Raw genomic sequence first — 25,273 nt, forward strand, 5'->3', positions numbered from 1 at the left:
AGTAAACGCGAGTACCACCGACACGAATAATGCTTTTCTAGTTGGCTATCGATGAAGCGGATAGTATCGATTCTCGCAACAATGTACACAGAATTTTATTCAATTTCCTATTATATTTCAAAGTATCATATCCCATTATTAATTGTACCAATAAAATTTTCAAACATTTAAATATAGTATTTAAAATTTATTAAGTTTGGAAATCTGATCTATACAAAATTCAACGATTCAATGATACATTAATGCCTTATAATCGCATGATAAATATGTTTATTTCCCTCGCTCCAATCGTTCGTAAAATCTATATAATTAAAAAGCAACTTTGGAATAACTTTTGCAAAAGTGATACTATGGAAATGCTCGTGAACAGATGACGGATTTAGCTTCTTGATCCATTATTATCCCTCGCTCCCCGCGTAAGTTCGAGCAGGAGAATTTCGTGCGGAAATCCGATAATTGTCGGGGGATAAGTGCGCAAGCGAGGGGTGCGTGAGGAAACGGATGCGTGCGTGCGGAGCGAGCGGACACGCAAGCGACTTGCTCGCGTCGACGATGCCGGTTCCGCCTAAATCACACAGTGTTTCCAGGTAGTCGCGACGACTACCTTAGGGGCGAGGTGGAGGACGGGAAAAAAGTAAAGGAAGCAACGCAGCGCGATATTGCCGTCACTGTGATGTCAGTTGTAATGTTGCACGCACAGGAAGCTGGGGACATTAGCGAAACGCGTCCGCGGAATAATGCACCGACGTCACGACACGCGCCTGCGTGTCCGACACTCCGCGGTGTATATAATTGCAATTGTAAGTGTAACCCGTGCGAGAACGATAGCCCCGGTCGTCGGTACAAGATACGCCTACGCGTCGAATCAACGGCGACTGCGATAACGCGCGCATTAACGTTACGCTTTTATTGCACATCGAGACCGACAGATGTAATAATAGATAAAGGTCGATGCGGATTTTTGAGAACGGTAGGGCAGAACATTTTCGCGATAGAAAATTGCGATAGGATTTTTGAGAACGGTATGGCAGAACATTTTCGCGATAGAAAATTGCAATTACAGTCGGAAATAAAACTCTAACGATTTATCAGAAATATATTTTTTGATTACATTCTCTTGATGGAAGATAAAGTTTCGATATAGAGGGTGTATCTTATAAAAATATCGTGTGATTAAAAAATAATTAAAAGGCATATATAGTTTTCACAAAATTAATTTTTACCTTTTATAAATTGTTTTTTATAAAAATATATTTTCTAGAATGAAAATATAGAAAATTTAGAAAAAATATAGAGAAAATGCAAGAGAATGTCTTTCCAATATCCGGACGAGAAATTTTTGTCTCTGTTTGAAGAAACCGAATTGAGTTACCTTCAAGCAACACACGTTTTTGATCAAACGAATATTTTCTGTGGATAAAAGGCCGATGGAAGCGGAATAGTAGAACCATAATCGGTAATAGATAGAGGACGACCTAAAAATATCGGCCCATCGACGAGCGAAATTCCAATAGCGTCATTCAAGAGAAGTGCATGAAAATATTCGCGGAGGCAGCCACCGTCACGACATACATGCGCCAACGCAATAAATTCGTTTTATGCGACGCTTCGACAGGCAAAAAACGAACACGGGCATAAGTTATGAACACTTCAAAATCGCGCAGGAGAAAGAAGCTCACGGTTCGCTTGGCTCGCCAAATTTTTTCGTCAACCTCTTTCTGTCTTCCAAAATCATAACAGAGCGAGAGCAAAATTGATGTAAAAAGTTATAAAGCGTGCCGTGAAAAAAGTATTTCAAAAATAATTAAAAAGTATGAGAGGAAACTTGAAAATTAAAACTTAAAATTTATTCAGATTAGATACAGAAAAGAAGAGAAAAAGAGAGAAAAAGATGTTATTAATAACATGAGCACACGGATTAAAAATTTAATAAATTTCAAATACACATGAAGAATATTTTTTGCGAAAATAGTAAAACTGAATTTTAGTAAATATTTCAAATTTTATATATATATATATATATATATATATATATATATAATGTATATATACATGTATGTATATTATCCGAATGCCTGCGCCATTTTTAATTTTCAATCGCTCTAAAGAATATTTATGAATGCGTAAGAATACGAAAAACTGAAAAATGGGGCTAATCTTACATTTTAATATCAATCGCGATAAAGTCTCGCAAAAGCGACTCATCCTCTAAATGGCATCCGAATTTAGAAAGTTTATAACCGCATCTAGCATCCTTGAGATCCATTTCGATCGTGACGTCGTCGGAGATGCATATTTACGAGATACACTTCCGCCATAAACTGCGCATGCAGCTATTACGATTTGAAGAAGCTGTCACGATAAAGTTCCATCGAGCTACTGCATCTCCTTGACTCTTTTACATTGTGCACACCCCTTTCCACCGTCGTGCACTCGTTTCTGTCTCGAGAAAGTGCCAGCTGCATAATTTTGCAACCCCGGAGCAACGCGATAGGCATATAAGAGCCGACAGATGTCCTATTTCGTGCTCGGTCACGTCGTCCGGTTGTCATTCGTTTGCAAAATGGGGGCTCACTATTTTTATTTTCTGTTCCGTCGGCGTTTCTTAATTCTGATATAGAAGAATCTTGCATTCCACCTAACTGCATGTTTTTCCTATATATTTTGCCAACCATTCCGCAATATTCCGTCTTATCAATATACCTCAAATATCGATTTTTCTGAATATTTTTGTTTATATATATATATATATATATATATATATATATATATATATATGTATATAAAATAATAAAATTAAAATAAATTATGTTTTTTATATTAGGAAATGCACGTTGCTATACCAATTTATACAAATTATTACAAATTATTGTCTATAATTCTACGATAAAAACACAAAGCAATAATAAGTATATATCTTTTGCGAGACCAGAGTCTCGAACATTATCTAAGATCACTACAGGTCTCAATACCTAGGTCTCACTACCTGTAATAGTTCGTCGCTTAACACTTGACCCTTATGAGTACGCAATAGAAAGCACGTAGACACGCAAAAGTAGAAATAGGAGAAGCAGGCAATTACGCTGGAAAGGCACGTAAAATAGTCTTGCAATGATAAAACGTTGTCTAATCTTCGAAACCTTTTTCTAGCAAGTGTAATAAACAGTAATAGTTGCCTATCTCGCGCACATGTACAACGTTTTAAATAATATATGTATACATTCCGTACAATGCACAATGATTCGTCTATACATTATGCATTTATGTAATTGTAATGGCCGAATGAAATGCATTTAATTCGACGATTTACATATGATGATTAGATGATTAATAGCTCATGAAAATGGTAATTACGTTCATGAATCAACAATCTAATGCAAATTAATAATACAACGTAAATCGAAAATGATGAATATTGTATATGTATTTAACATTACAAGTATTGTAATCGAGTTCGACGCGAGCTAGTTAATTTTGCCGATTTAAAATGTTACCGAAACTGTGAAATATTTTGATAATACAAAATATTTTATTAAATTTCTTCCCTATTAATAAATTTAATTCATGTATACGTAATACATAAAACAAATATTTATCAAGTATATCTCTGAATAAATAATATTCTATCACTAGAGATATGCTTATCCATATAATTTATTTTTTACTGAAAAATATCTTCAATTTTTCGTATTTTGAATTTATTCTTATCCATGCAGTCGTAATATGTTATCAAATTATTGTAAAGACAAGTACATATATACGGACGTTTATTTCACTCTGTAAATACAAATATATATAAGCAATTAACTATCGGAAATGCAAGATCTTGTTGCTACGCCGTTGTGAGAACTGGCAGCAACATAACGCGCAGTTGAAATGGGTCCCTGGTTGCCACGAAATGAGGAAGAATCGACCCCCGGATAGAGGGAGAGGAAGGTTTTTCACCCAGGGTGCAGTAAGCTATCCGTTGGTAAGGAGGTAAGGGCTCGCCTTAGGGAATACTTTCGAAGTGTCTGTTTCTGGAAGGAAAATACGGCCGCGCGCGGGTCTGGCGGGTGGAAACAAGGGTTGCCAGTGGAAAGTTGTGAAACACTTTTACGTCTTGGTAGCGGTAATTGAACTTTGCTATCTGTTCGAATAGTATTCTCAAAAAATTGCGAAGCTGTAGCAACGCAATTTTGTTGCTGGCGAACGAGTATCGTATGTAAGGATATTATGGACGATGTAAGGACGGCCCGAAGGATCATGATTATTGATACCTGCACATAGAGTCCCGTACGAAGAGAGTAGAAGACATGTCGACAGTGGTATAGTAGTCGAGGTCAGCGCATGGGTTCACCGAAAAGTGGAAGGAAAATGGCTAAAGGCATAAAACGTATGTTAGGTCACGGGACGTGCGCAGAATGCGTTGCGCCTGCCACAAGATGCTTTGTTACGCGACTATGTGTTGCTGCCGCACACTTCCACATACTTATACAGGTTTAGCGAACAATGATACACGCCATTTACACTTTCCTTAAGAGAAGACATGCGGTTATATGTATCTATACAATATAAGATGTGTCAAAAGTCATATCTTTTTATATATTTTCTCTTTTTTTTATCAGAAGATAACTAAATTATCGTCTCTCTAATATTTGATTTTTTAACATTAGATATCTTTATTAATCAGGCTCGGAATTAAATTTCTATTAAGGTTCATATTTGATTTGCAACTATCTTACTGTATGTTTATATAGCTTAATTTTCAGTATTAAATAACTCGATAATTAATCCTGCCGTCAAACTCGCACCGAAGAAACATCATCTTCGAGTCCATCGGAGAGCCTGTAATTATAGGAGAGAAAGCGCGCAACTTCCGATACACCCCGTATAATATGTACCATCTAGTCTGCTATGTGTTCGCGTCACGTATACCTATGTACATAAGCGTACCTGGCTATCTACTCACCATGGGCAACGCGCCACTTCGCGTGATCCCGTGGGACCGTACCACCCGCCCGCACGTCCCGCCCCCTCTGTACACGGTACACACCACCCTACACACCGCCGTCGGATAAACCGCTTATTTTATTCATAAACCCACAACGTGGAATCAATATTGCACCGTCGCCCCTGCACGCTCGAGGAGAGAGAGACGTCGTCAACGACGGCAACACGTTCTCTGCCTCGACGGGGATCAGGGAATGCGGACGTTTAACTCAACCCTCTCTCGCTTTCCGTCACCCTTCCTACGCCTGCCGCGAACCCTTCGTCCCTTCGTCGATTCGCAGATCCGTGTTGGCTTCTCTTGTGCGCCTGTATACATGTATATATCTCCCTCGATTTCTCTCTCTCTCTCCTTCTCCTTCTCTCTATGAGTCTCTGTCGGAACGTGTCTAACGCGGTGGAATGTAGAGTGAAATTAGTCCTTAGCCCCCGTCTGATCCCGTGGAACGCGATGTCCATTCTATGACAGGACATATCCAAGTCCGGGAGGGAGGGGAGAGAGGAGGAAAAGGGATCGACGGTATTTCACGCTGCTGAAGCGCAGGCATTGTTCGAACGATATAAATGTCAACAACTACTGTCAGACAATCGCGACACTCCAAACGGGATATAAAGTAACGCATCGGATGCTTTTTCCGACCTGCCAGGCTGACTGATTGATATGTACGAGCTATACGATTTCGAGAAGAATATCAAATTCATTAACGTATCGAAATCTGTGACATGATGGCAATGGTTCGGTCGCAATAAATAATAAAATAATTTGTCAATAATATAAGTTTTTTTGTTCTCTTTTATATGCATGAGATAATGTGAAATTAAAGTTACAATTATCAGTTTTGCAAAAAATGTACGATTAAAAATTGTCTCGAAAAATTTTCATCTTAAAAACTTTATTTCGAAAATTGATAAAAATCTTATCTCGAAATTGCATGCTATATAAAAATTTGCTGTTTTATATTCACAAGCTGTTCGTATGCTTCATCAGTATTGGTATCGTCCGATATTGTAATACAAAAAGCACGACGGGGAATGGCGCACGTGCCTAAATATCCCCCCGAGGTTAATGTAACGCCACTGAAAGAGAGCTAATGAGACTCGCACCGAGCGGTCTGGTAAAGCTCAAACGCCATACCGGACCGAAAACTGAAATTGTCCTATACTTGAACTGGCGCTTTCTGTGCTTTCAGGTAATAACGGGTAACACGAACACGTATTTGGAGTCCAAGCACGAGCTGCAGCCGCCTCTGTGGGCGAGCAAGATCCGTTTTCTGCCCTACAGCTATCACAGGCGGACGGTTTGCATGCGGGTCGAGCTCTACGGGTGTTACTGGAGCGGTAAGCTGTTTGCACTCGCCAATTTTCGTGAAACTTGCCCCGGACCGGTACACCCGACGGACTGTCCATTAACTCTGATACCGGCTGCGGCCAGAGCAAATTTGCTTTTCAAAATCTTGCTCGTATAATTCCGTTTTCACTCGGGAATCGAATTAGCTACGGGCGTCGAATAGATATTCTCAATGCCAGAAATGCGATAAATCATTAGCGCGCATGTTAGACCATTAACATTATTCAAACGTGTTCATATGAGCAGTTTGCTTTACTAGTAGCTTAAACAAATATAAGAGATACGAATTAGAAATCATCTAAAGTATGAGTTTTAAGTGTGAATAAAATCGATTTTTGATTTCTTACATATTCGCGATGCTTCGAGTCAACACGCATATATATGTATACATAATAAGCACAAAGACTGTGATTTATATATAAATGCATTTTTTTCAGCAAATAATTAATTTTGTAATTCCCCCCCCTAATTCGCTTAAAAAAATAGCAATATTAATTTATATTTTCATTCATTTGCTTTCAATCAAATGCTAAAAAATGTCACTCACACGTATACATTCGCCATCTATCGATATAAAATTTATATTTATTTTCTTCACATATATATCGGTCAAAATAAGACTCGCATAACTCGCTTTCGAACAAATCAAAAGCAGTATATCGCCATCGATAAAAGGTCAATATCGTATCTTAACTTTTTCCTTCTACAGACGGCGTGGTGTCCTACTCGATGCCCCAGGGCGATAAAAGGGGCAACGGATGGGAATTCTTCGACGCGACCTACGACGGACACTGGGACGGCGAGTTGCGCCGTGGTCTGGGTCAGCTGACGGATGGCAGAACAGGACCTGATAATTTCAAAATGTTCTACGATAACGATCGCGCCCAGGGCTGGGTAGGTTGGAGAAACGATAGTCGTAACCAGCCGGTCGAGATCAAGTTTGAGTTCGACAAAGTCAGAGAATTTTCCGCCGTCCACATCTATTGCAATAACGAATTCACCAGGAGCGTTCAGGTTCGTATAGCTAAGCATATTTAAATTCATTAAATCTCAACAAAAAGATAATTATCTTCACTTTTCGCTAAGAATATGATTAAAATGTATATAATTAAATAGCAAAAAAAAATATTAAATAATATCGAGTAGAAAAACTAGTCATATAACTCGTAATTCATAGTAATATTTTTAATAATAATATACTACGATTAAAAGTATACGACATAAATTCTTTCTATTTAAAGATTACAGAGTGCATGCGCTATATCACGTAAAAATTGAGATACATAAAAAGGAACGCGAAAAGATCTCTTTCTTTTTCCTAGACAAAGTATACTCCGTTTTATAAACGCATGTCTAATCGATTGAACCGTTCGTTGTGATTCCGCACGGATAACGATCCGGGAGAACTTAAAGAATCCAGGTGATCAGAACGGAGCACGCGCCGCTTCTATATCGAATTACTTTCCCCAGCCGAGATTCCTCCGTGAACTCGTTGACGCCGAGGAATCGTTTACCTTCGCTTTAGCGACATTATTCCTTAGTCCCCGTCAGGAATGCGCAAGCAGCGTCGATCAACACGCTCGCCATCCACGGGTTCTTCGTGATCTTCTCCACCTTTTACCATCACCATCCGCCTAAGTCGTCGCGCAGCATCTGGTCGGCAAGATGCACCCTCACCCTGCCTTTTCTCCCGCTCCCCCTCTTCTCACCACCACGCTTGATTGAATATTCCACTCGACGCTTTATCAGGCAGACACCCATTGAATATCAATACACCGTGGAACAGCAATTCCGGCAGTTTGATATCTGCCATGGTCTCTGCGCATTGAGTCGGGGCTATTAGCCGCATTATTTCACGAGGAATCTTGCGAATCCAACGAGGAATTCATACATGTTATTACGACATACGTTATTTAGCAATGGAATTTAAGCACTGAAAATCTCGATATATTTGCGGAAATAATTTTGATTAATAGCAATTATATAATCGTAATAAATCGCGTTACATTGTACAAACTCATAAGATGCGTAATAAATTATTTACCGATTTTGTAAACATCAGCATCGTGATGCGGAATTTCTCTCGCGAATCTTGCGCTCTTCATATCCGAGACGTTTCATACTCTTGTGTTTCGTAATTTCAACTTTTATTCACGAAACTTAAGAGCAAACCGGAAAATTTGAGCAGAGATACTTGATGGAAGAAAAACAATTCCCGGATGCTTCTTGAGAGGCAGATAGGAAACTTTTCGCATCATTCGCCATATCCGTGATTCAGCGCGTTGTAGCCGCGGAAATGAGTTCGCGGGGGTGGCTTATAAAGAGAGATTCCTCGTGCTTACTCCGAGTTATGATTCGATCCATTGTGTAATTTCCGTTTGGTCACAAATCGCGACCCCGCCGCGTCGTCCTACGTAGATTTGATGACTCGATAGTATTATAATAGTCGGCAATTTACATACAGAGTCGTGTACTTTTATTATATCAGAGCTATAATGCACTTTTCTCATTACAATTTGCGTCTTGATACTTTGATTGTAATAAGAGATAGAAAGCAACAATGCGAGACCCGAGAATAGGAATAATGTCCATTATTAAGCGAAATATTACGAAGTCGAAGCAGAGAAAACGAGAGGGAGAAGAAAATGGCAGTATGCATGTAACATTCAAACGTTCATCGTTTGTAATTATGTATTACACTGGCTCTCTAGTGACGTCATGCTGAAAATATGGAAACTCGAGATCTCCAATGACAAAGTCCGCGCCGCACATATTGCATGTTTCATCGTATCCGAAACAAATCCGCTTTAAACACGCGTGCGTATTCTGTCATATGCTACAGTTCGTTTAAAGGTTCGACGACGCGTGCGGTGAAATATGTATAGGAGATTATTGAATGTTGCGCCAGAAACGGAAGCACCCGAATTTTGATCCGAATAAAATTGTCCCGAACAATTCTTTCGTGTTGAAATCGTAGGGGACGAAAGAGATTACGTCGTAATACCGTATTACGCAAACATTTCGCTATTACTAATTTTTATAGAAGCAAGAGATATTTATTATTATTCTTTATTTAAAAAAATGCACAGGGTTATTAATAGTTGAGAAAATATTATTAATTTTCGTAAAAGGAATAAACTTTGCTATTTCACATAGTTTCTTTTAATTTGAAAAGTCATTACATGTTATAAGCAAGTAACTTTTTAATCGTTATAAAAAAATTGGACACAAAAAAATGATAATCAATATTTCGCGAGAAAAACCGCGAACGCAATATATATTTAGCATCGTTATACCTATGGAAACTGTTAACGAAAGCTCTGACCCAGCAATCTGAACGGACTTCGCAGTATTTCGAGTACGTCGTTACGAATCCTTGAAATGGGAACGTGCTCCAGATAGTTTTGCGTTACTGGAAACGCGGTGAAACCGCTCGATGTTTTTCGGGAGAGCCGTCGATATCCGGTTGTATAGCAGCGGTATTCGCAGAACGCTTGCCGCGAAAATCGAAAAATTTTTGCGTAGGTCGAAAATCCACGGGCGCGTACTCATGCGTGCGCGTGTGTGTGCGATCCGCGAATAGTGAATATCTCGCACAAAGCGCAAATACAGCCACCGCGCGCGGGCGATCGCGGTATAAACGCGCAGGATAGGAGGGTACGTATACTCTTTGATGCTGGGTTCAGTGATCACCCTCCCCAAACATGCTCCACCCCCCGGAGTGTTCGTATTACAATTCAACTTTATCCCAGATTCCCGTCGAATGTATATAAACTTTAATAGTCTGTTAAACGTAAATTAGAATGTTAGTCGCGAGAGATAAAATTCGCTGCGAATACCGCGAGCGATATTTCTTATCGCACGGCGCGAATAACGTAAAAACATGCATGCGTGCGAGATGGACCATAAATGGATTCTATGTTTTACGATAGACTGATATCGGAACAATGAATCGAAATAGCGTTTATACATCGCAAAAAATTATATAAATTCATACAGCGGATATCGCGCTAGGCCGACAAGTATTCGCGACCGTATAAAATATAAGAGTACAAATATATTACACGGGGATACATTGAAAGAGCGAAACACTCCGATAGATTTCTCGCGAAATATATGGAAATGCGTGATATAAGATGATGCGCGCTCATAAATCAATATCTCAGTCAGTTGAGAGGCCGAGGGAGCTCGTTTGCAGAAATACTAAAAGCTCGCGCGCATTGATACATCGGAGAATTATTACCGAATTTATGAGAGCGATGCTCTCCGTATCCTTCGCGCGAAAAAAAAGGAATAGAATGATAAAAACGAGTGCTTCATCGCGAGCGCACGTACTAATGGGTTTTCGATAACCAATTCGGATAATCGGGACGCGCGCTGAAAAACCGACGGAACCTTCGCTTAAACCCAATAATTACAAAGTCCCTCGTACACACCCTACCCTCACCACTACAGTGGCACGCAAACTACGGTGGCGGCGCGCCATAAATGCGCCCGGTCTTTGATGCAGCGGTCAGCGGTCCTCCAAAACGGCCACGTTGCAACCTCTTCGTGGCCGGTGCCCCCGACGTAGCGGTACCTAACACCCGATCAACGTCCTCCTCAACGAGACTCCTTTTTACGTCGACTGCTTTAATGCACTAAAATCCGATGACGAGATGAGCGGTGATTTCTTTTATATGGAACTGTCAAAGGACCACCTCTCCCTCTCTGTGCTATCTATATTGGCGCATTTTTTGTATCCAATTAACATTTTTCTCCTTCAGCCGTTGAAATACAATAGTCGCGAGCGATAATGGACCGCGATCAAAACAGCCTCCGCTGGAGCTGCAAATCGTTGCAGAATCGCACGCGCGGATCATTCTGGAGTAAGGTAATTTTCCGGAATGCGCGTTCTACGCGTCGTAATGTAATAAAGGTAGAGAGAGAGAGAGAGAGAGAGAGAGAGAAGAGAGATGAATCTGCTTATTTGCGAAGAATGAATTTACCGGCGCTTCACCGGTAGAGAGAAGAACGGAGAGAAGCGGGAGGGAGGTTCGTCTGCGACGAATCCTCTCGTTATCTGATATTCTGGCAAATACCTCTCTCATTCGGCGTAAGAGATGCCGTCTCGTCAAAGTGCATAAATTCGCGTGATTGCGCGCCTCGGTTGACGTAACGGTCTTCCGCGCGTTCGGCGTGCCGATTTTATTTACGAATGCTCTTTCCTCTCTCGAAATCCGTTTCAATTTTGCTGACGGACGTTCCCTCCGGTACGTGTTTGGCCGAACGAAGGCGCATTACCTATTCAGCGTAATGCATAAAACTTCATGGTCGACTAATGGAACGAAATGGAATGTATATACGCGCTGTCATAATTATTCCAGGGGGGGAATTCTCTCTAATATATAGTTATCTCGTTTTTTGAGAGCTACTGCGTCTGCAGCCTAATAACACTCTGCCGATAAATTCTATGTATTTAATCGCGAGATCCTCTCTACATCTTCTAGCTCAAATATATTTATGTACCTCAGTAAGATGTAAGATAATTCCTTTTAATACTCTTATGCATAAGTAATCAGAAAGTGTCAGTTATTTAAATGCACAGATATAAGACATCTGTATACATATTAAACATTGTAAATGCTCTTGCTTTTTAAAACAATTAGCAACTCACGCATATTTCTTTCGGAAGCCTTAAAATAAAATCTAGTATCTCGTATTGACTGCTTTTCATTCTAAATATTATATCATAAATTGCGCATATAATTTACACACGCACGCACACGTGGAATGTATCTCATCTCTTTTCCGATGACTTTCGGTTGTAACGGAAAGCTCGTACACAACCGTACGAATTTTATGATGACTCTATCTTCATGCAACACCTACACGCGCCTGTCTCGCGCAAGGTGCATCGACATGTCGATACTACTGCTGTTACCGTTGGATCTCGCGTCTTCTCGCCGCACGGTATATATCGTTCTCGGCTGCCATTGCCGCGAGATAAACCTCTGGAAATTGGATTTACATGACGCGGATTAGGATAACCGAATCTGATAGGCCGACTCCCTGTCTACCGCATCATTGGAAATGTATTCCGGAGGTTCTCCTACGACTGTACTATCGAACCTAGTAAAATACGAGACAAGAACGAGAAGACGCAGACATCATGATAGAATTTGGCGACACTTTATTACCTGACATGTCTGCGCTGAGATAAAAGCATTATTGATCTTTGTTATCTGTTGTTAGATAAAAGTTCTTTCAACTAAATACAATACGATTGCCATTTATCTAAAATAAATTTTCTCCTGGAACGAGCTTATATTTCATGTGCACAATTGAATTATTTTTGACGGATAATAAGTTTTCTGGCAATTTTCCGGAAATATTGAATTTTCTCAAAATTTTCACGTGATGCTGCATCTCTTTATTAAATATATTTACGTAAATCTGATGTAGAAGAAACTTATTTATTGCTCATGAATTCGATAACTCGATAACTTTTAGAAAAGCTCTTATGCAACTTTCCGTCATATATTATATTTCTTGAATCAACTTTATGCGATGTGATATTCCACGCTCCAATTCCAGCGAAATACAGCACACACAGAATTCCTCGACAAATTGCTCGGGTCCGCTAGCCATCGTGGATGATGTAAGCCAAGGTAGGAGGCATCCAAGAACATGCTTGCGGTAGTAACGGAGTCCGGCGTTCGCTTAAGCCTCGCGGAAATTATCCAACATTAATCGAAACTTACGGAATTTCAGATTATCCGCCGCAACGTCATCATTGTCATCATTGTCGTCAGATATTCGGAATTTCAAATGGCCCGTGACTTACGAATATTCAACAAGCACTTTGCGCATGCGGCACGCGATTTGGATACACGAAATTATTTAGGCACTCGCATTGCGCTTTCCTACATCGGTATTTCCGCGATGAAATTGGACCATCCACGTTTCACATTTATCATCAAATTGTCATTCTTCGCGAAAAGAAATAGATCGTTTGTATGCGGCTCCATTTCTTCTCCCACTAACCGACTCGAAGAAAATATAATATTTTTGTATCGATTTTGTAAAAAAAGAAAAAAAACAGGACGTAAATTCAGGCACGGCGAACAAGCAAGTGTACATCGTACGAATGCTTTCTCGATACATTTTTACTAATAAAAAAGCCCGCGCGACTTTGGATAATACCTCGAATAATATTTGATTTATGGTTACATCATATCGAACTTTAGGGACACATTAAACTTTTCTAACATTCTCAAAAGTATCACAGCTTTTCGCTTCTCGCGTGAAAACGATCCACACTCTACTTTGTCGGTGAATCTTCTTTGAAGAGATTTTCGAGTCGAAAACCTATCCATCAACGTCGAAGCGCGCTGGTATCCATTTTACTTAATATTCACTACGACGTAATTCGTTTTATTTCATATCAGCTGGAGCTAGTCTCTTAACAACGTAGTAAGAATCATTTTTTCCTTGCAGACCTTGCGACGGGACTAGTTCGCGGTTAATCGATTTTCCGATTCGAATTCAACGATCAATATTGGAATCGATTTCTCGGTCGCGCGATTTTTCGGCGCGATCCTCCATCGACACGAAAGGGGAGCAAGCAAGGGCCCGCATTCCGTGACGACGGAATTCCTTTCCTGTCAGATCGTCGTCCATGAATTTACGACCGCGAGAAAGTAGTCAGCCCTGAAAAATGATATCCGCGGTCAAAAATTTACGGCCGCGCGATGCGGTTGTTCAGAAGCTGAAAAAGTAGCTCGGAGAGGCGGAATAGGAATTTTGCTGTTGCGAAATATGTACTGTGTTTCCTCTTTCATGCCGACGAGACACTCATGCGCGTAATACATACGATAAATTTTACTCGAGCGCTTATTCGCTGCATAATCCGTACCATTTCCGTTCTCGACTTATGTATAAGAGTTATTTATTAATAAATATTTTATTCGAATAACGCAATTTATATCTTTCTGTTTGCTTAATTATCTATATCATTTACATAACATGATGTGGTATTTCATATTTGAGATATTCAAGATATTTGCTTGGTTTTTGGATTACAGGTGTTTTCTCAAGTCGACATACTCTTTAGTATTGGCGGAAAATATTACACAGGAGAACCTATTACATACACTTACATGGAGGACAAGATCTTTGAGACTTCCCGAAATATTACGATCAAGCTTCATCATCGAGTTGGAAAATTCGTTAAGCTGAGACTTCACTTCTCGGATCGATGGATCATGGTCAGCGAAGTAACCTTCGATTCCGGTAAGACAATTAATCATATCGCAAGACATGTACTTGCATCGCGTAAAAACAGCTGATTTATATTTTTAAACTCTTAATTAATATTAATGGTATAAATCGCAACAAAACTAAATTTTTCATTGAGAAATGATTCTTTTTTATACATAAATGGGAAACTTTTTCATATAGCTCATGGCTTTTATAAAATGTGTTAAGGAAGAAATAATAACATCTAATGAAAGTTTTAAAATGTAGGAAGCACAACCAAACGTATATCAGTCGTAGAAAATTGTGCGTCATCTTTTTACCCTGAGGAACGCGAAGTCGGAGAGAAAAACGTAATGTTTTCTCTTAAGAAATTTATGAAACTTTATTGTGCAGTCGACTCATGCGCGCGCGCAAGCGTTCGATACGAACGTACAGTTTAAATTCAATATTTCAAAATTTCCATAATCGTGATCGAGGCAACTAGGGCAACAGAAAATTTATTCGTTCGATGTTTTACGGACGGAGTTAGAAGGTAGAACGACGCGTAACTAAAAAGAGATGACGCGATACGTCATTTAATTTCACTGAATCCATCATCTCTCGTCCATCTATCCCGTGACAGCATCCAGCAAAACGTGCCTGGCCGAAATTCTGGAATACATTAAAACCCCCGAACGAGAGGATATATATTTCTACGCTGATCCGCGCGCCATAACGGACAAAAACAATGACTGGCATGGAAAAAAAGAGACGTGGGACATCGCATCGCGGTGGTACTAGGGACGAAAATTTCTGCTCGTGACGCGAAATCGTTTCGTGATACAAGCCTCCACCGTAACTGAAGAGGACGAGAATGTATTTCTTTTTGCGATTCTGCCATTTCATTCCAATTCGGCGCAAACCACCGCAAAACCACCATCCCCCCTCCCTCCTCCGTCTTTGCTCCCTCGTAGCACCGATTGCCGCCTGTCAATCATCGAAAAAATAAATCTCAAAGTTGATTTAAACTGATACGTGCGGTAATTGACAATGGCTTATCGTATATCTGCCAGGTAGCTATTTTAGAACGGACGATACTCGGGGAGGGAAGGGTGCTGGAAACGCGGAGAGGCATACAAATAATCTATACCACCAGTCTCCTTACGCGGCATCTCTCCGGTTTTGACATCGCGTGTACAGAAAAATCGACTACGATTCGATTTAGCATTCACTCGATAGAAATCAACTTCCCTTTTCTTCATGATCGGTTTCCTGGGGAAGATGTGCGACGCGGCATAAATGTTAGACAGAGGAAAGACGCTTTATCAACGGAGATATAAATCGCGGGGAGTACGTCTCCATATCGAGTGCGCGCGATTCTGAAAGCGACTTTCGCCTCGTCTCATCGTTCCGTCTGATTTAACACGGATTCGATAAAAATCGCATCTTACGAGGAGTTTATCCGCATTTACAGTACGCTGATATCGAATAAAGAGGATTTATAATCAGGAAAGAGCCTAAGAAAGAACGTCTCAGCGATATCATACATACTATAAATATTACATTGCTTAAAATCTTTATCGTTAAATATTACATCTAAAATTTGCATATGCGTTTTCATCAGCTAATATAATTGCAAAATTATATTGCAGTATATTAACGCAATAAAACAATATTACAGAATATCGCATAGATTTCTTATGTACAATAAAGAGCATATATGTCGTCATGCAAATTGTATCCCAAGTTGTTGTGCGTTATTGTGCGTAATTCAACTTTGTAATTAAAACGACATTTGTGGAACATTTTGCACAATAAACTAGCATGAACAATAAAATAGCATGAATAGTTCTTAAAATGTGAAGTCTCAAATCGTGAATTTTTATCTTTGAAGCACTCGGATACACATGCTCTAATTACACACATTTTATACATCAGAAATTGAGAGTTTAAAGAAACAAAACGTACTCACATATTTAGGTCGAGCGTGCAATTATACTGCAGAACTGCACAATCGCATTCCCTTATCTCTTCAAGTGCCATCCTGTCCTATCGCAAGATGCTTTGTATGAAAATGTAGAGAAAGCTTCCGCTCAGGTTTAAAGAATGGAACAAGTTCTGAAAAAGATTGTAATCATTTCGTAAAAAATCATTAATTTCATATAAAATATATGTTCATAATTAATTAATTAAATTATATTGATTAGAAAAAGATTATTAATATTTCTTTTTTTCTAGTGTAAGAAACATGCAGAAAAGAACAAACAAATTTGCTAATCAATTTCTAATGCATAAAGATATTTTTATATTATTTTTATATTATAAAAATGTGTTTATATTTTAATAAAACGATATAAACATGATAAGAAAATTTTCATAGCACTGCCCGTATTTAATCTGATTTATAAAGAGACATATGGTAATTCTACGGGCTCAAAGTGTCACGTATTATGATACATAGCGAACGTGCAACAGAAACGCGACACAAAGCTGGAAGATCGCGATCATTCCTCATCCTTTAAAGTCACCCTTCAATCTCCCTTGCCAAAAGAAGGGCTTTCGCATAGAAACGTATAGAAAAGCAGGTGAGCAAGTCATCGAACGGTTATAGGCGATACGAAACTTTCGATAAGTTCGATACATTGTCCATGTTAAGGATAACTTTTAGTAGCTTTCGAGAACCTCCATTATAAAGATTCAAACGATGAACCCCTCGCTGATGACATAGCTTTGCTTCTTTTTCCGCTCTATTCACGCGTAGAAAAACATTCTTTGTTAATCGTATCGCGTAATATGTAGCCTTGAGCAATATAACAACGCGATGCGAGTTTTTATCTGAATCATTTTAAATCTTATGTCATCTCTTTTATACTCCTTCCATTCTGACGAGAAAAAAATCTCATTCTAGAAAATGAATTACGACTAATAAGAAGTACAAATTGATACAAATTGAAAAAAAGATATTTTTACATAAGTTTTCGAAACATTTTCACGTTAATTAGGGAACCACACTCGTATTATATGCATTTATATATTACAAGTAAAGAATCTTCAATATGTATAAGTAATGAATCTTCAAAGAGATCGCACCAATAATTCCGTGCAGTATTTCGAGCGGAAGTAACGTTAACTGAAGCAGAAAGGAACAGATTTTCTGGTTCGTTGACTGAAATTCAGTAATTCTGAGGAAACCGTAATCTTCGCATTGTAATGAGAAATTACGCGACGAACTAATGGGAGATAAGAACATCCTCGCTCTTATTCAAGGTATTTACGTACAAAGGGTCGTTTGCCGAGAGGACTTAGCAACGTAGCGACGAGATCATAAAACGTGCACGAAACTCTTTACTCGCTTCCTTCTGCTCTCCGCTCTTTTTCTACGTCAAAGGATATATGCAAAAACGCAAGCCAGACGCAAGCTCTTTCGCAGGCGCATAAAATACATTGCAAATCGCAATAAGAACGATGAAATTAATGCAGAATACTATTCAACAGTTACTCAACAATCATTAAGATAATTTAATCGTGTCGCTTGATTCTAAGACACATTAGATTATTGCGTATCGTGTTCGTTTACAATATAAATCACAAGCTTTTAAAAAAGAAATATATTCAGATTGCATGTACGTAATAATAAATAATGCAATGTGCGGTAATTACATAGATAAAGGGATTTGTGTATTAATATTTATTTAATTATGACTTTACATAAACTCGTGCGAAATGTCGTTAAAAGCATTTAATAAGCTACAAATATTCTCAGAATCTTATAAACATAAAGTGATCGTTAAATCAAATCGTCATTCTCATTTTTTGCGGGAAAGAACTCATAAATTCTCAAATTATATAATTGAAAGCTGATAAATTACCGATAACAATCGACGACGAGGAATAGCCGAGAATTGTTCAAGGTATCCGTCGATAACAACCCCAAAGAAGCGTCTTATAGAAGAAACTCGTATGCCTTCCGGCGAGACGTACTCATAGATAACTGTGAGCTATTACATGTAGATAATGATGCGCAACTAGCTAGCTCCCATAAGAGAGCATCCTGCTTTCGCTCAAAATATTCGCGTATAGAAGGTTGTTTGTCAAGGGGATTTATCAACGAGATCATATAAATCGCGCGAGGAAATCTGAAACTCTGTCCCTGGTACATTCATAATGCTCGTCTTCCTCGTGCATTACAGTATGCCATCGAAATATCTTTTAGGACGGATTTTGCGTAGATGTGAATATGACGAGAATGTCGCGCAATAAGATCCGTCGATTAAAGCACGAAGCAAAGAATAGATATTTACTGTACAAAGAGAACTTTACGGTTACTAATAATATACGTGAAATTGCTGAGAAAATTTTATAAAATTATAGAATTTATAAAATTATAAAAAATTTTATTCTCAAACTTTTTATGTAAATTCTGTGAATCCTGTTAATGATAATTAAAAATAATATTCGAAATATTAAAAATAATCGTAATATTACAAAATGATAAATTATTGATGATCGTATAATATCGGAAAAGATTCCAGATATAATTCTCTCTTTTAGAAAATTGATAATTCTGAAATAAAAAAGAAACTAATGTTTCGAAACTAAACTTTAAAATACGTTGCATCGATGCATCTTATAAAGTGACGACGAATACCGCGAATCCTGCATGTTCGATGCAGCGATCCATCGTGATTGCGCCTCGTTCAATCTTCGTTCTAGCAATTTAGTCGCGTCCTTACTTTGGACAGTTCCTTCGTACGACATCCCTTTTGCCTTTGACCATCCCCAGAGTCAGACCAGCTCGACAGATAATTTCGTGCGGATCTTTTTCACGTACAATCGCGTGAAAATCATGTGTGCCGAACACGCTCCCTTCATTTACGGAAAGGACGTAGTTCGAAAAGGGCTGGCTTCGGTACGGACAGAAGCAACAGAAGACGAAGAAAAATGATACGGACTAACGATACATCCCACGAGTATGACCGCTCTGTGACGGATGTTTGTAAATTACAACTCTCGTGTCCGCGAGGGAGGAAATCGTATTCCTGGATGGGATTTCGAGTTTCCTCGCGGGGATCTCGAGCATGGTAGCGAAGTGAGAGAGAAGGGTTCCGGTAGCATGTCATTATGATATTTCAAACGAATGCCCGCAGCACAACTGTGAAATGACGTTATGAAGATGTAGATGTACAATACCGTAATATTACATCTGCTTCTCACATTCAAAAATCACAACAAAGCTTTCTCGTAATTTTATTTTCGTTTTATAATTTCTTTTACGTTGAAAAATTTTACGATATGACAAATGTATTACGTCATATTTTTTATGATGTAATAAGTAATATAATAATAAAAAGATAATCATTTTTATACGCGTTTAAAGAGTGAAATTTCTTTTGAAAATTTTCGAAAGACGCGGAAAATCCGGATTAATATAGAGATGGAGAGAAATTATACTAAGATTACTAATTACATGAATAAAAATTACGTTAACTCTTCTTCCCTTCCCCCATAATTATACTATTCGTGGAAAGAAAAAAAATCTCGTTTCTCGTTTCAACTTACAAATATTTTATCCCCCAAGCGTTTGACGAGTGACCCCCTTTATGGAAGAATCGACGAGGACTTTCAAATCAGATCCGCAATCCTCGAGACTTATAGATATCCGCGCGGCTGACGCGCCCGGCACAAAAGAAACTCGTTAAAAGTTTATCGACCGTCGTTCGTATATTTTCTCGCAATTTACCGGCGAGCGATCGTCCGATTCCGCTCTGAGAAGGATGGATAATGGATGCATCTCCGGATGCAGTCGGAAGAGAGAAGATAATGGATGCACCTCTCGCGGCCTCTTCCTTTTCGCATAGGTCCTGCAAGGATTTCCAACCCCATCCCATCATCCGCCCCCAACGTCGACAGACATAATTGGACAAAGAAATACGAGGAGACTGGCCATGGATTTTCTCGTGAAATCGAAGTCACCGTTTCTCACATATACATACATGCACACATACGTACCCAAAACTGCGACCGCTTCTCTCATCCAAATCATTCGTTAAAAATGATTCACTGCCAACGATCGCTCACACTAGCGATTTTTTAAATATTTCAAATATATAGTCTGCCTATAGTCTTTCTTTTTCTCTCTCTCTCGCTTTTCCTTTCTTGATACATCGAGTTCTTTCTCCAGGACTTGGCGCTTCGAGCGTTATCGGAAGAACTCTCTCATCGGACCAACTTAAAGCGCTCCCTCTTTCTCTCTCTTTCTCTTTCTTCCGGTAGTCGATTATTAATTGACAAAGGCGGGAGCGACGCGAAAAATGTACTTAAACTTGGCTCGTTAATATTATCCTTATGGACTACACCGCTCTCTGCGTAAAGGGTCGCGGCGCTCCTGGCGAAGTTAATTTATCCTTATCGGACGGAGATTATTACCGCGTAATTATTCGATGTTCTTGCGCGGCTTTGTAGTAACCAAAGTATCGCGAAATAACCGATAACGACTAACCAGATACCGAGCCAATCGGGTGCTTATTTTTAAACAGACACCGTTCAAATTCATTACGCTCGCTTGCAATCGCTCGGCTTATCGATTGCATTATTTGTTGGAGAACGGTATTCAAGTTATTTGGAATCCTTTAATCCACGATATCGGGGGGTCTGCGGTTCCACTCAGATACTTTCAGTTTTTATTTTATTGTCCTTGCACGTTGCATCTGTAATGCTTACCTATCTGCCTTCAATTACAATACCCTCTTTTGATTAATAGTATTACGAATATTCTCAACATGTGTGCACGGAATATGGATCGATGCAGTAATATCGCGGCAGTAATATATCACAGGTCAAGGATTAACTCGCGCACGGGCTAGTTTCGAAAGTATTGACCTACTAACAATCGTATATTATCTCGCCTCGACGCGCGATTATTTAGCGTGTAAACCATTGCATGCATCATGCGCTCCACAGCGGTCCGAAAACAATGCTCTCTAAACCATCACAGCGTTATCCGGTGCCGCGGGAATAAAACAAAGAGCACCGATTGCCGATGACATCTGACGTGATCGGACCACCGACGGTGGTCTCTCGTCGAGCAATCGGGCTTATCCCCGCGTCGACGAGATCGCCAATCCCGATTAGGATCCTCGGATCGGGAGCGAGGTCACGAATGGAGCGGAGCTCGCGGCTGCGACTCCCATCCCGAAAATCAGCTTAAAAGACGGCGACTAAAATGCCAACGGCGCGAGATCAAGATGCGCATTGGTTGCATTTGACGTCGAGCGTCAGCTGCATCCGCGCCGCGCGCGTACATTTGCACATGCACCGTGTCGACGTCCACGTCTTGTCGTCGTCGAATCTTCGCCCGACTAAGTTGGGAGGCAAAAGAAACGTGAGCGAGGAACATGTGCAATAGCAACGACAAGGACGATGACGACGACGACGACGACGACGAAGTCTCCAGCCCCTCTTTTCTTTCTTTATTTTTACTCCTATTTTATAGCTGTCTCTTCTTTTCGTTAAAGAAACAAAGAAAGAGAAAGCGCAAAGTTTTATTGCGTATTCCCGGGCGATAATTTATATGTGTAAAGCTCGCGTAAGTTTCAGAGCTCACCCCTGTCATCCCCAACATCCTGATCCAATCGTAAATCTGGTTAGATTCCGTCGCCAGGCAGTGTATATATGCAGTCGGAATGCGTCTTCTCCCTCTCTCGCTCCCTCTCTTTCTCTGTTATTGTTTTGATGGCGAAATAATCGCAGGGCGCAATGTGACGCTATAATTAAACGGGTAGTTGGTATCGCGCGGGTTCCAGCAGGCTTTGGAAAATATTTATTCGAGATGCGCTTACTGGATAATTTGATGGCTAATTTCATCTATCGACTTCAATTGAATGAATATTAAATTGATTGCGAAGCTTTCCTTATTGAGCTCTGAAAATTACACATTTTTTTTGATGACTTGTATTTAAAAATATATTTTTATTAACAGTACATTTTAAATCCAAAATTATAAATATAATAAGAATATCTTCTCAAAAATTTAAGATAATGAAATCTTTATATAAAGATGTAAAAAAATAAATATTTTATATTTTCAAACTGCAAAAAATAATATTCGTTTTATATTAGATATAGGTACATCGAAAAATTATCATGTCTTTTATAATTAATTAATGAATAATCGATAAAATATAATATTGGTTGTGTATATATGTAGATAATAATTCAAATTATTTTTTCGAGATTTGTATAAGTTATTAAAAAAAAAATGTAGGAAATATTTTACCGCACGATATTCGAATATTTTCGAAATCGAATAATTTTCATTTGCATAAACAATTAAACATGCATATGAGAACCATAGTGGTGATTATTCTTATTTTTATTTTTTACCGACAACGATTCATCATCCAATTTATTTATTGCAAATATACTCGACATCGCGCGTAGTCAATTCTATCGAGATGGCGAGGTAATCCTGATACCGAAGTACGGTGCAACCTCCGAGGCAAAGCTCTTTCCCGATTCAATCCCGGGCGACCACCCACCGGTACAAAGAATGTTTAATATCAGATTTCATGTGCGGGATCGCGTTGAGAACGGGCGGCTCGGTCCTACCGATGTGAATGACGCTCGTCGAGCCATCCAATATCAAACGCGACGACAGCTTTGTTTCCGCCCGGCGTAAACCCCCTGGCTGGGAATTTCGCGACGGAATACCGGGACGGCACGCGGGATGGTTCCGAGTCTAGGTGCTCGGCAACGAAGCTTCGCCGGTGTGATTTCTCCTTTCGGATCTCCTATTATCTCCTAGGCTGGTCCTCTCTCGCGCGCATTACGCTCACCTCGATCGACTTTCGGAGGAACGCCCTCACCCTCGACGATTCGCACAAAGCGCGCGTCGGGATTGCATCCGAAGAAATTTATATTCCTGCTCGTTCGCTCGCGCGCAGCGCTGGATATTCCAAAACGACTCTCGCGGAAAATTCAAGACGAGTGAGCGCAGCCACCTCTCCGCGAAACCGACCCTCGAGATCTCCTCCCGCGAGAGATCTCTCCCTCTCGCTCTCGCGAAAATAAATACGCGTTTCGTTGCGTTTTTCTTAAATTAGAATTCTCGCCACGACGTGAAGCGGACATTCCTGCGGAATACTTGTGGATTGTTGAAACTACGTTTTAAAATAATGTTTAAGCGATGCTCTTTGATTGACAGTTTAGATAACTTGAAATTGATTAAAAATTCGATATAAAGCCATTAATGTTATAAATTTCGCACTCTTTACATAATGTAAATTTTTATTATCTATTCAAAATTAATTAAAAAATATTGTTAATATGAAAATTATCAAAAATCAAGTTTATAACAGATGTGTCTACGACAAATATCTAGATAAAATCTAGATTCCTAATTAAACATTTTCATTCAGATTCTTTCTCAATCTTGAATCATAGCAACCATGACAAAAATAACATTTTAAATGAAAATTACTTTAAAAACAAAATGTATATATATAATATTTATATCGAAATTATTTTTTAATTATTTTTGAACAGATAATAAAATTTTATTTCAATAATTAATCATTATATACATATATATATGGAAAAATCATTATATATGTATGAAAGTGTTGAAGCAATAATGGCTTCACATTGAATTCTTCTCTCAAGAGAAAGAAATCAATTCCAAGTTATCTAAACTGCCAATCAAATATCGATAATTATGAGCTCATTAGTCGATCGAGTAAACATCGCCCCCAGGAGCAAAATGTAATTTCCCTTCTCATATTCAGCATCGTGTATCGTCGTTTAAAATTATTCCCTGATTGCTAATGAATTGCTAATGAATTGTTAGTTGTTAGCAATTAAAAATATGCCAGTTACTGCTGCATATACGAGACATTAAATCATTTGATAACTGAAATGGTGTGAGAGAACTACTAAACTGCCGATGTTCATGACACGGTCGGATGTTTATTTGATTTACTAATATGCAGCACGTCGATATAAAATATATTCTGGTATAGAATTCGTTATTACATGATAGTACGTTTAAAACATTAAATATTTTAATTAATTTCCTCTCGCAACATATGCAATTTGCAAGAGGACCATATATTATGCTAAAATTCTGCGAAATAGAAGAACAGAGTTTTAGAAAGATAATCCGACCCAATCTTGCAGAAATTGCATCAAAATGAAGTTATTTTACTGCACATAAAACGACGAAATAGTTTTCGTAGCGCGTTTTTGCAAAAAAAATTCAAACAAGAACTTGCTGGAGAATTCCATACGCGAGTGTGCTACACAAAAAGGTTTCAGCGGCAAACTAGGAAGCTGCACCGAATCCGTGCACGTTGCTCCCGTGTGCGTTATTCTTTTTCCCTTCTTCCTATATGTTATTTCTTGTTCCGCTGGCCGGGCGCGTAAAGTACAACGACAGGAATTGGTGACACCGAAATACGAACACGTCAATCCTGATGAAAATAGAATTTAAAAATCGTCTACGCGTCGAAAGGCAATAATTCAGAATACTATTATATTTGAATAGAAAAACAAGCTGGGAGATAGTGTTTTTTTTTCATTTGCACAAGGTTCGAAATATCAGTTTTGCAAAATGAAAAATCGAAGGTAACGCACGGCTAATGGATAAAAAAACGTTGTTACACGAGCATCTGTGATATCAATGTATTCGTCGCATTAAAAGTAATCCTTATCAGTGATGCA

At 39.0% G+C, this 25,273-nt stretch overlaps 2 protein-coding genes across 12 annotated transcripts in view; one reads left to right on the plus strand and one right to left on the minus strand.

Annotated features, from left to right (window-relative positions):
* The window catches only part of LOC145963056 (uncharacterized), a 368,536-nt gene that overhangs the window by 311,418 nt on the left and 31,845 nt on the right, over nt 1-25,273 (minus strand). For all 7 annotated transcript variants that reach the window (XR_014436063.1, XR_014436062.1, XR_014436061.1 and 4 more), the window contains exon 3: nt 16,530-16,675. The gene's annotated coding sequence lies outside the window, so the exon portion shown is untranslated. The remainder of the gene's footprint in view (nt 1-16,529; nt 16,676-25,273) is intronic.
* LOC145963049 (discoidin domain-containing receptor 2) overlaps nt 1-25,273 on the plus strand; it is a 250,006-nt gene that overhangs the window by 199,078 nt on the left and 25,655 nt on the right. For all 5 annotated transcript variants that reach the window (XM_083084656.1, XM_083084658.1, XM_083084660.1 and 2 more), the window contains exons 5-7: nt 6,180-6,327; nt 7,047-7,351; nt 14,404-14,611. In XM_083084656.1, coding sequence (XP_082940782.1) covers nt 6,180-6,327; nt 7,047-7,351; nt 14,404-14,611 — 661 coding nt within the window. The remainder of the gene's footprint in view (nt 1-6,179; nt 6,328-7,046; nt 7,352-14,403; nt 14,612-25,273) is intronic.

Source organism: Camponotus vicinus, unplaced genomic scaffold, assembly GCF_025532165.1.
Source record: "Camponotus vicinus isolate PSW18456_S1 unplaced genomic scaffold, iyCamVici1.0 SCAF_12, whole genome shotgun sequence".
In the NCBI taxonomy this organism is placed as follows: Eukaryota; Metazoa; Arthropoda; class Insecta; order Hymenoptera; family Formicidae; genus Camponotus; species Camponotus vicinus.